The sequence below is a fragment of the Octopus sinensis genome, linkage group LG6 (genome assembly GCF_006345805.1).
Source record: "Octopus sinensis linkage group LG6, ASM634580v1, whole genome shotgun sequence".
NCBI classification, from domain to species: domain Eukaryota; kingdom Metazoa; phylum Mollusca; class Cephalopoda; order Octopoda; family Octopodidae; genus Octopus; species Octopus sinensis.
This window is the reverse complement of record NC_043002.1, coordinates 110,766,601-110,778,961: the sequence shown is the minus strand read 5'-3', so window position 1 is coordinate 110,778,961 and position 12,361 is coordinate 110,766,601. Positions and strand designations below refer to the sequence as shown.

The following is a 12,361-nucleotide window of genomic DNA, read 5'->3' as shown; positions in this document are numbered from 1 at the left end:
ACATGAATAAGTTACAGATAAAATGGCAAAATTGTGTTGATAATTTAGGTGCATACTTTGATTAACTGCATTGTTTTTTGTTGAAATAAAGTAAAATAAACTTTCAGTTTGAAATTGGACATTTCATTCTTAATGACCTGATATATTTGAGAAAGGAACAAATACTGCATCATTCCATTTCCCTTTCTTTATATGTGTGATGTTTTGTGCCTAAATAAGAAATATCTATTTTCTGTGCACACACCACTTATAAAAGTGGAAATGGCAGAATTGGTAGAACACTGAATAAATGCTTTGCAGTTTTGTTCCAGCTCTTTATGTTCTGAGTTCAAAATTCAACAGAGGTTAACTTGGCCTTTCATCCTTCAGGGGTTGATAAAATAAAGTAGAAGTCAAGTATTATGACTGGTTTCTCCTGCACCTCTCTCTCTCTTAGAATTAGCTGTGCTTCACTGTGGGAAGAGTGGGGGAGGAGGAACACAGAGTATCCCTTCTGTCTAACATAATTCCTTCCACTCCTTTGCCAAGAAAGAATTTGATTGCGGAGGCGCTAGCAGCATGTAGTAGATGATGATAGTGACACACATCTTAGAATAGACACTATTCAGTTCACATAGAGTTAAGATTGTGACCTGGTTTTGAAACGTGGCTGTTCTTATTTCCTTTTCCCTTTAGTTGATAAAGTCTTTGGGAAAAGATACAAGCAACCCATTTTGTCAACCTGTTATTTATTATATCACTCTGAGATCATTTAAAATAACAGAATCAGTATTTGAACTAAGGATAGAGATGAAAACAATCCAATTTGAATTTATCAGCCACTGCACTAAAATATTGTAAAACACAAGGTAATAAAGGAACTCTACTTAGTCATTCAATATGTTAGAAATAGCAACCAAATCTCCCTTAAATCAGATACCACAGTCTTTAAAATAAAAAAAAGGGCTCTTGCCACTTGCACAAAGGAAAAAAAAACTGCCAAAAATAAAACTAGATGTTCACAGCAGGAATGCTTTTGATCATGGGCCAGCTAAATCAGGAGTGACTTAGAGTTAAACAATGGCAAAACACTGAGTGATTAAAGAATTACATTATATTATCTTCATCATCATTTAACATTTGTCTTCCATGCTGGACAGTTTGACAGATTGGACAGTTTGACAGGAGGTAGGCAAGTTGGAGAGCTATACCAGGTTCCATTGTCTGCTTTGTTATGGTTTCTGTAGCTGGACGCCCTTCCTAATACAATTCGCATTACAGAGTGAACTGGGTGCTTTATATGTGGCACCAGCACAGGTACTTTTTATGTGACCCTAACCCCAGCGGGATCACCAAATAACTTGAGATGAAGACCTCTCAGCTAGAGAAGTGGGTGAAACTGAAGGAGATGGCTTTGTGCCAGCTGGGAGGTTAAAATATAAAAGAGGGGGAGAAATAAGTGTCTTATTATAGAGGAGATAATTGGCAAAGTAGGAAGAGTTAAAGAGTAAGATAGACAGTCAGAGAGAGAGAGAGAATAGATGATGGAACAGTAGGGTGGGAGTACAAGTATACACCTATTATTCATTATTATTATTTTACATGAAATAAAATGTTTCCAGCTTAGTTATTAGAAGTAAGCATACACATGCAAACTCCTCACCAGAGCCTAAGCAAGCGCAGGGCTTGTAGGAAATAACAGAATAAAAAAAAATAAATAAATAAAAAAAGGACAGGGACCTTTAGTTCAAAATCTAGCTATTTTATTGAGCTTCAATTTTTTGTAGTGACTGAAGTGTATAATTGAAGGACGAGTGTATTCAAAACATATATAAAGGGGTCACCATTTACCAGTTAGCCAATGTGTCTGAAACATCAACAAGATTAATCCTAAAAGGTAGCAGGCCAGACAAGGTAAATTATGGAGTAAATTTAAATGGTTGGCCTCTAGAGGTCCTGATAAAGTTTGAATAAAATTTAAAAACATAAAGCTATAAGATTAAGTGAATTCACTAATATATAGCATTATTAATTAATCAACTAAGACGCACAAGTTAAATAGGAGTGGCTGTGTGGTAAGTAGCTTGCTAACCAACCATATGGTTCCAGGTTCAGTCCCACTGCGTGGCATCTTGGGCAAGTGTCTTTTGCTATAGCCCTGGGCCGACCAATGCCTTGTGAGTGGATTTGGTAGACAGAAACTGAAAGAAGCCTGTCGTATATATGTATATATATATATATATATATATATATATATGTGTATGTATGTGTGTGTGTGTGTTAGTGTGTCTGTGTTTGTCCCCCTAGCATCGCTTGACAACCGATGCTGGTGTGTTTACGTCCCCGTCACTTAGCAGTTCGGCAAAAGAGACCGATAGAATAAGTACTGGGCTTACAAAGAATAAGTCCCGGGGTCAATTTGCTCCACAAAAGGCGGTGCTCCAGCATGGCCGCAGTCAAATGACTGAAACAAGTAAAAGAGTAAGAGTATTCTTTTTTGATATGCAACCCAAACATAATGTAAATTTGTTCTTGAGAGCTGACATCAAAAATATATTCATTTAAACTTATTTGTGCTACAGATTAGTTTAATAACACTAAGTTAAATTAGAAAATAAAAATAATAAAATGTTTCTTGTCCGTTTAAAAATCTGATTTGATTTAATGAGGATGGTTAGTATTATGGTGTCTATAACTAATAATCTAATTTGTTCAACTGGTGTTAAAGAAAAATAGTAATTAAGCATAATTATTGAACGAACTGAAATAAGGAAAGTCTGTTAATTAGCATTTGATAGAAATTAAGCAAGTCAGCCCATTTCTCATTACCACTCAATTTAATTATTTTAATTTGTTAAATTTAAAGTGTATTGGATCTCAGAAATATTCAAAGTATTGAATGAACATTAAACACCAAGTGGTCCATAAAACTGAAGTTTGTATTGTACTGTAGTAAGAGAACAAGTAGAGAATCACTGAATCAGAACTGATAACCTGCAACTATTTAATTGAAATTGTACTGAATCTGGCAACTATTCTGAGCCATATCAGAATTGATAGCTTCTAAACATTTAATTTAACCCTTTAGTGTTTGCATTATTCTGCCAAAATTAAAGCTTTTTCATCCACATTGTTTTGAATTAATCATGCATTATCTTGCAGCTATGAGATTTTGATGAGGTAGCTGTTAATTTTTAAAACAACATTGTAGGGTTGGTGTGAGAGACCAGATCTGGCCAGTTTGAACATAAAACAGGCAGAATACTTCTGGCCGGATATGGCTGGTTTAAATGCTAAAGGGTTAATGTTTGACTGTAAATGTTTGGTTATTCATAAAAGTGTAAGAAAGTATAAAGTAGCACAGGGCCTTGACAATGTGGAACCTGTAATATATGCTACCCTTCAGAGTAGGTTAATTTGGCACTGGTCCTCATTTTGTAATGACACCAAGTGACGGTAGAATAAGTTCTACCTTCATGATGCCATACTTAATTTATTCTGGATTTGAACTCATGGCATGTAGCTTTAATAGCTTTTGCAATATAAATATACATTAAATTTCAAAGGCAAAGGTGGAAGAAACTGTGTCTGCTTAAGTCTAACATAATTTTGAATTATACACTGAATTCCAAACATTAAATTAGCATTTTAATGAATTGGAAGTCATTTGCTTTTATATTTAAATAATATTTTCTCATCTTACCAGTTTAATAACCCTTTCTACTAAAGGCACAAGGCCCTTCTGTGTGTGTGTGTGTGTGTGTGTGTGTGTATGTATGTATAATATGTATGTGTGTGTGTGTGTATATATGTGTGTGTTTGTATATATATATATGTATATATATATGTGTGTATGTATGTATAATATGTATACATATATATATATATATGTGTGTGTACATATACATATGTATCTTTCTCTCTCTCTCTCTCTACACACACACATATATATATATATATATATAGGTGCAGGAGTGACTGTGTGGTAAGTAGCTTGCTTACCAACCACATGGTTCTGGGTTCAGTTCCATTGCGTGGCACCTTGGGCAAGTGTCTTCTACTATAGCCTCGGGCCAACCAAAACCTTGTGAGTGGATTTGGTAGACGGACACTGAAAGAAGCCCGTTGTATATATGTATATATATGTGTGTGTGTGTGTGTGTGTGTATGTGTGTTTGTCTCCCACCCCCAACATCGTTTGACATCTGATGCTGGTGTGTTTCCGTCCCTGTAACTTAGCAGTTTGGCAAAAAGAGAGTGACAGTATAATTACTAGGCTTACAAAGAATAAGTCATGGGGTCGATTTGCATGACTAAAAGGTGGTGCTCCAGCATGGCAGCAGTCAAATGACTGAAACAAGTATAAGAATAAAAGAATATATCATCATCATCATTTAACATCTGTTGTCCATGCTGGCTTGGGTTTGATGGTTTGACCAGGGTTGGTAAGTTGGAAGTCTGTACCAGACTCCAGTTTGATTTAGCATGGTTTTCCTAACACCAACCACTCAGAGTGTAATGGGTGCTTTTACGTGCCACTGGCATGAGTGCCATTTGCGTGACACCAGTATCTGCTATGACTGTGATTTTGCTCAGCTTGATGGGACTTCTTCTCAAGCACGGCATCATGCCAAAGGGTCTTGGTCATTGCCTCCATGAGGCCCAACACTCAAAATGAACTCAGCCACTTGGCTTTCGTGAGGCCCAACGCTTGAAAGGTACTTTTTATGTGCCACTGGCATGGGCACCAGTTGCATGACACCAACATCAGCCACAACTACAATTTCACTTGGCTTGATGGGTCTTCTCAAGCACAGCACATCACCAAAGGTCTCGGTCACTAGTCATTGCTTCGGTGAGGCTCAAAGCTTGAAGATCATAATTCACCACCTTGTCCCATGTCTTCTAGGATCTACTTCTACCACAGGTTCCCTCCACAGTTAGAGATTGGCACTTCTTTACACAGTTGTCCTCATCCATAAACATCACATGACCATACCAGCACAGTCCTCTCTTTTGCACACCATATCTTATACCTCTTATGCCTAACTTTTCTCTCAAGATGCTTACACTTAGTGGAGGCGCAATGGCCCAGTGGTTAGGGCAGCGGACTCGCAGTCGTAGGATCGCAGTTTCGATTCCCAGACCGGGTGTTGTGAGTGTTTATTGAGCGAAAACACTTAAAAAGCTCCACGAGGCTCCGGCAGGGATGGTGGTGATCCCTGCTGTACTCTTTCACCACAAATTTCTCTCACTCTTTCTTCCTGTTTCTGTTGTACCTGTATTTCAAAGGGCCGGCCTTGTCACTCTCTGTATCATGCTGAATATCCCCGAGAACTATGTTAAGGGTACACATGTCTGTGGAGTGCTCAACCACTTACACGTTAATATCATGAGCAGGCTGTTCCGTTGATTGGATCAACCGGAACCCTCGTCGTCGTAACCGACGGAGTGGTTCCACACTCTGTCATGCATGCACACTGATATTGCACATCCAGCGAAGCATACTGGCTTCATTTCTTTCAAGCCTATGCATGTCCTTGGCTGTCATATATATGAAAAGTAAATTCAGTCACCACATCAAAGTGGCTTTTCCATGTTACAACTAGTTTAATCCCAGGCAGATCCTCTGCCAGCTGGTTATCGGAGTGATGCTGCACCCTTTATATACAATATATATTGTTAGCAGGGGGAGCGAAACCCTACCACCCTCTAGTAGGTAACAGGATTGTGAGACTGACTCAGTTTCAAGCTATTTGGCTGATCCTCAGTTGCAAGTACCTGCCCACCAGAGTGATAGCCAGAGTCAGCTCCAGCCAACAATATATTGTTACCTGTTAGAGGTTGTTAAGGGTTCACTCCCCTTGCTAATAATATATATTTTTCACGCTGAGAGTTGCTGAAGCATGGAACAAACTGCCGGCATCAGTTGTTAGTTGTCGGAGCACTGCATCCTTCAAAACTTCCATGCTTCCTGAGATTCGCCAACACTACACCTGATTTTCTCCCCTCCATACAAACACAAGCATGTATCTGACTCATGCATTATTCGCTTTCCAGACATTTGTACATTACTGCATGTGCTTTATACGCACTTTCTGACAAGTTGTGGTGCACCTGAGCACTGTATACAATAATTTCATTATTATTATTATTATTATAAAGGGTACAGTGTTGCACCGATAACCAGCTGGCAGAGGATCTACCTGGGGCTAAACTAGTACTAATACGGAACAACCACTTTGATGTAGCGACTGACTTTACTTTTTAGTATAGTTACTACTCTGATCTCTTCTTGAGATTTTACATATGTATGTACGTACATACATACATAGTAAATAAAAAAAAAACGAAGAACAAATACAAAAAACAACAATGCGAGGACATGGTACGTATGAAGTATTAGGGGACACTTGGTGAAGGAAAGAAAGGTAGTTTGGCGTTTCAAGCAAAAGCTCTTCTTCAGAAACAGAAGAAAGTCCAAGAGAAAAGGAAGACGGAGGGGAAAAAATCACCAATGATTCACATGTGGTTACATTTTGAAGTGGCCTTCTGACCGAATTTGGAGTACCTATTACATTACTTAGTTTATTTGGAATATGGCTCCCCTGCACCTATATATACACATATACTGTGAGAGCTATGAATATGTGTGTGTGTGTGTGTGTGTGTATGTGTATAGTGTTATATTCATATGTTTAATAAACAATATAGTTAGTCTTGCTGTGAAATTAGGTACAGTCGTTAACCCTTTAGCATTCAGATTATTCTGTCAAATGTAATACTTATATATTCACATTGTTTTTAATTAATCACGCATTTTCTTGTAACTCTGAGATTTCAACAACTTGATTGTTTATCTTTAGAATGACATTGTTGGGTAGGTCTGAAAGGTCAAATCTGGCCAGTTTGAACATAAAACAGGAAGAATATTTGGGCTGGATGTAGCCAGATGAAATGCTAAAGGGCTATATAATTAAATAAGAAGGTTTTTGAAAGCTTGACATGAAGATGGAGTCAATCCTTGCTGCAGCTTGGTCCTGTTTCCAAACTGCTCATAGTCCAGTGGTTTAACAATGAGACCTAATTTTACAATGTTTATGAAACATGGATATAACTTATTTATCTAATCAATTTAAATACGCTGGTAAAGCTGGTTAGTCATGACTGATGGGGAAAAAAAAGTATATAATACCTGTTATATCAAAGCAGAAGGAAAAAGTAAACTAGAAAGGAAAAAAGAGAGAAAGATATACAACTGGTTAAATCTTTTTGGAGGCTCCTTGAATTAAATTTTTTTATGGTTAGTGAATCATTGAAAATAAACTACACCTCCAATCAAGGTAGCCTTTTTAAGACCGGTTTTAAAATGTCCTTTCTCTCAGATGAGTAATTTTTGCATTCAAACAAATAATGCCATAAAGTTCCTGGACAGTCTCCTCAAGAGCCTAAATATGGTTCCATACAATCTATTTGTGATGGAATACAGTTTAAAGGAATGCGACTCATTTCAAAGCAAAAAAAAAATGTATTCATACATTTTATACTTTGATAGGCGCAGGAGTGGCTGTGTGGTAAGTAGCTTGCTAACCAACCATATTGTTCTGGGTTCAGTCCCACTGCGTGGCATCTTGGGCAAGTGTCTTCTGCTATAGCCCCGGGCCGACCAATGCCTTGTGAGTGGAGTTGGTAGACGGAAACTGAAAGAAGCCTGTCGTATATATGTATATATATATATATATATATATATATGTATGTGTGTGTATGTGTTTGTGTGTCTGTGCTTGTCTCCCTAGCATTGCTTGACGACCGATGCTGGTGTGTTTACGTCCCCATCACTTAGCGGTTCGGCAAAAGAGACTGATAGAATAAGTACTGGGCTTACAAAGAATAAGTCCCGGGGTCGATTTGTTTGACTAAAGGCGGTGCTCCAGCATGGCCACAGTCAAATGACTGAAACAAGTAAAAGAGTAAAAAGAGTATACATCTGGTGGAAATAACGGAGGATTAATGTTTGATAGTTTATCTCTCGATTGTTCTGAATGTTTTATTCCATGCTTGACTAATCATGCTTTTGGTGAATGTTTTAAGACTTAGAATATAGTCTATAAATATTATTTCTTACATTTATACATATTTAACTACATGCATAAGGCAAGCAATAAAAATACAGCTATTTAACCCTTTCATTACTGTATTTCTATTGAGATGCTCTGTGTTTCTTCCAATTATTTTAAATATATAAAAGAATTTAGTAAAATAACATCGTTATCATTGAGCTAGTGTTAGGAGCATAAATTGTGACTAAGGTTTGGTGGAAGATTTTAATACAAAACTTATAAAAACAAGACATTTATACTAAAAAGCCAGAGCCGGGTTGGTAACGAAAGGGTTAAAATCTGAAATTTAAAGACTAGTTTGTTACTTACACTTCATCAAGTGGAGGTGTTCTGTGAGTTTTTTGATGTGACAGCTAATACTGTCAATATCTAGCTGAACTCGTTGCTGTTTTTCTTCATTTGCACCAGCTAATTCACTGAGGAGTTTTGAATGAGAAGCTTGATATTTCTGTAAAACAAAGAGATTTTATATTTTATAAACATATATTTATTTATACACAGCTGGTATTTCACTATTTCACTACACATAAACATAACTATACCCACCATCATCATTTAATGTCCATTTTGCATGCTGGCATGGATGCTTTGACAGGAGCTGGCCAACGAGAGAGCTGTACCAGGCTCCAACTGTCTGTTTTTGGCAAGATTTCTACAGCTAGATGCCCTTCCTAATGCCAACCACCTTACAGAGTGTACAAGGTGCTTTCTATATGGCACCAGCATCAGTGCTTTACATGTGGCGCCAACATGTGTGCTTTATATGTGGCACTAGCATGGGTGCTTTGTATGTGGTACCTGCACAAGTGCTTCTTACATGACACCGGTACAGGTGCTTTTCATGTGGCACCAGCATGGGTGATTTTTATGTGGCACCAAAATTGGCATTTTTATATGGCATTACCACCTGTGAGCTCAAGAAACAAGGACCTCTTGGTTGAGAGAGGTATTGGAACCAAGAGATTAGTGTACGACAGAGGTAGCCCACTTATTATTGAAGAAATACCTGGCTAACTCACAATATAAATTGAGTACTCATATGGTTTAACGCTTTCCTTCCATGTTTGCATCGGCTGGATAGTTTTGACAGGATGTGAGCCAGAGGAATGTACCATTCTCCAATGCTTGTTTTAGCATGCTTTATATTGTTGGATGGTCTTCCTAATGCCAACCACTTTACAGAGTGTGGTAGATGCCTTTTTCATGGCATCAGCAGCAGCTAAGTTGCTATGTAACTCACAGGACAAAAAAAGTTTCCTCAACTGAAAAGGAGTATAGTAGAGAGGGAAGCTGTTTTAGGCAAAAAAATAAAAAAAAGAGATTAAAAATCCAGGCAAATACTTTAAAAGCACTCTTCAAGGATCAAACTTGACTAAATTATCCAGTGAGAACTATTATAATCCACAAAGGCCATAAATTGCAAACATCCACAAGGATGTTTGCAAAAGGGACATGAAGGCCTGCAACATCAATATTAGCGGTTGAGAAGCAGTTGCCGGCAACCGTGGAGATTGGCAACGCACCGTAAAAGAGGGAATACAAAGGAGTGACAGAGAGAGAAAGGAGAAATGGAAAGACAAGAAAAGACGTCAACAAGAAACTATGGCATTACAACCAGCCAGGAACAGTCTTCGCTACATTTGCGGTACCTGCCAGAGGGAGTGTTTCTCCAGGATAGGACTACACAGCCACAGCAGGAAATGTATCAGGACATGAAATGTAAAAGCCGGACTAGACTATTTTATGCGCAACTCCATTGTCTCCCGAGCCAAAAAGGATGCCAACAACTCTTCAAGGATCAAACTTGACTAAATTATCCAGTGAGAACTATTATAATCCACAAAGGCCATAAATTTATTTTTTGCTGTTTGTCCAATTTGTAAATCCAAAGTTTAAACACCAAACAGTTTCGGTCTAAGGTCACAGAGTAGAGTTGAAAGACACAGAAGAATACAAACTCGGACATTAACCTCTGATATTAATTATGGAATTCATCAGCTTTCCAGTCCACAACAAACTAATCACACGCACACTGATGTCACCACTTAGTGGATATCTTACATGACTATGAAGAAACCTCTTGATCACACATAAACACATACCACACACACACTGACTAAACTTCACTTCTGAAAAGAACTACTAAAGTTTTATTTTTTAACACGAGGATTTTATTTTTTTCTGTAAAACAAAGACTATTGTTGTTGTCCACAACAATTATTGTTGGAACTGTTGTGAGAAAGTTTAAATCCAATACCAGAATGTGGATACTAAAATGTGTGAGATGGTGACAGTGATGAGGGTAACAAAGATGAAGGTAGTTTGATGATGATGGCAACGATATTTACTAAATTATGTACAACATATAGGCGCAGGAGTGGCTGTGTGGTAAGTAGCTTGCTTACCAACCACATGGTTCTGGGTTCAGTCCCATTACGCGGCACCTTGGGCAAGTGTCTTCTGCTATAGCCTCAGGCCAACCAATGCCTTGTGAGTGGATTTGGTAGACGGAAACTGAAAGAAGCCTGTCGTATATATGTATATATGTATGTGTGTGTGTGTGTTTGAGTGTCTGTGTTTGTCCCCCTAGCATTGCTTGACAACCGATGCTGGTGTGTTTACGTCCCCGTCACTTAGCGGTTCGGCAAAAGAGACCGATAGAATAAGTACTGGGCTTGCAAAAGAATAAGTCCCGGGGTCGAGTTGCTCGACTAAAAGGTGGTGCTCCAGCATGGCCGCAGTCAAATGACTGAAACAAGTAATAATAATAATAATAACATATTAACACTCAACAATATTGCCCTCACTCTCTCTTCCTTGCCCCCACTCTCTCTTCCTTCCTTCTCTCTCTCTCTCTCTCTCTCTCTCTCTCTCTCTCTCAAAACATTGAAGTGTCAGAAATGGTGTAGTACTTAACTGCATACGTTACAGTATCTATGTTTTAGTTCAAATTCCATAGAGACTAACTTAGCATTTCAATAATAGATGCAATCTATTTTGAGTAATTAAATTATAACGATAAAAAATAGGCAATTACTTTGTTAAAGGAAATGATTATTGCTGTTTCCAATGTACTCTTTACTCTTTTACTTGTTTCAGTCATTTGACTGCGGCCATGCTGGAGCACCGCCTATTAGTCGAGCAAATCGACCCCGGGACTTATTCTTTTTGTAAGCCCAGTACTTATTCTATCGGTCTCTTTTTGCCGAACCGCTAAGTTACGGGGACGTAAACACACTAGCATCAGTTGTCAAGCAATGCGAGGGTGACAAACACAGACACACAAACACACATATATATATATACGACAGGCTTCTTTCAATTTCCGTCTACTAAATCCACTCACAAGGCATTGGTCGGCCCGGGGCTATAGCAGAAGACACTTGCCCAAGATGCCACGCAGAGGGACTGAACCCGGAACCATGTGGTTGGTAAGCAAGCTACTTACCACACAGCCACTCCTGTGCCTATTGTTGTTATTGTTTAACATTCGGTTGACCCTGATTCAAGCTATCATGTAGCCACACACTCATATTCTTTATTAAACAAAGACTACTTTGTCCTTCTTATCTGTTCTTTCTTTAACATCATAGGGTGTGATTTGTAGGAAATTTGGCTGCTATCTCTAACAGGCTGAGCAACTACATAGAGGCTCTTGTGTTTCTGGTTGTTGTTTAGCCCCAGGTCAGCCCTGATCCAACAGATTTATAATCAAAGGGGCTCTAGCCATAACTACCCAATACTGTTTTTGATACAGTATACCTTGGATCACATTAATCAATGTGTCATCCCATTTTGATTTTAACACATGGTAAGCTATGAACTGATAGAGACTTGGTGACTCTTTCTAGCAGACTGAGTGACCACAAAGATGCAGATTCAAATGATGATATTGCTTTGTTACACATTTGTAGTTTAGAGTTGATGTGAGAAATCAATAATTAGCAGAGGTTAGAATAATCAACAACACTTAAAAAATTCCTTATCTTTATATATAAAAGTGAAGTTGTGTGTCTGTCTCCTACGATTTAGATTCCTAACTACTCCCACATTTTGCGGTGCAGTTTAACCAAAACCGGGTATCTTATAGTCGTGATTCATATCGAGCTCTTCTGGATATTAGCACGCGTCTACGATGAGTCTACGATTCTAAAAAAAATTTACCATCATTTTTTCCCATTTTTAATGCATTTTTTTTGCTATTATATAAGGGAAGTAACTCTCTAAAAATGCCTATATAGTTATTTCCCTTACAAACCTGA

The 12,361-nt window shown here is 38.1% G+C and overlaps 1 protein-coding gene across 3 annotated transcripts in view; it reads right to left on the bottom strand.

Annotated features, from left to right (window-relative positions):
• The window catches only part of LOC115213054 (dynamin-binding protein), a 298,806-nt gene that overhangs the window by 49,657 nt on the left and 236,788 nt on the right, over positions 1–12,361 (bottom strand). For all 3 annotated transcript variants that reach the window (XM_029781959.2, XM_036504234.1, XM_036504235.1), the window contains one exon: positions 8,409–8,547. In XM_029781959.2, coding sequence (XP_029637819.1) covers positions 8,409–8,547 — 139 coding nt within the window. The remainder of the gene's footprint in view (positions 1–8,408; positions 8,548–12,361) is intronic.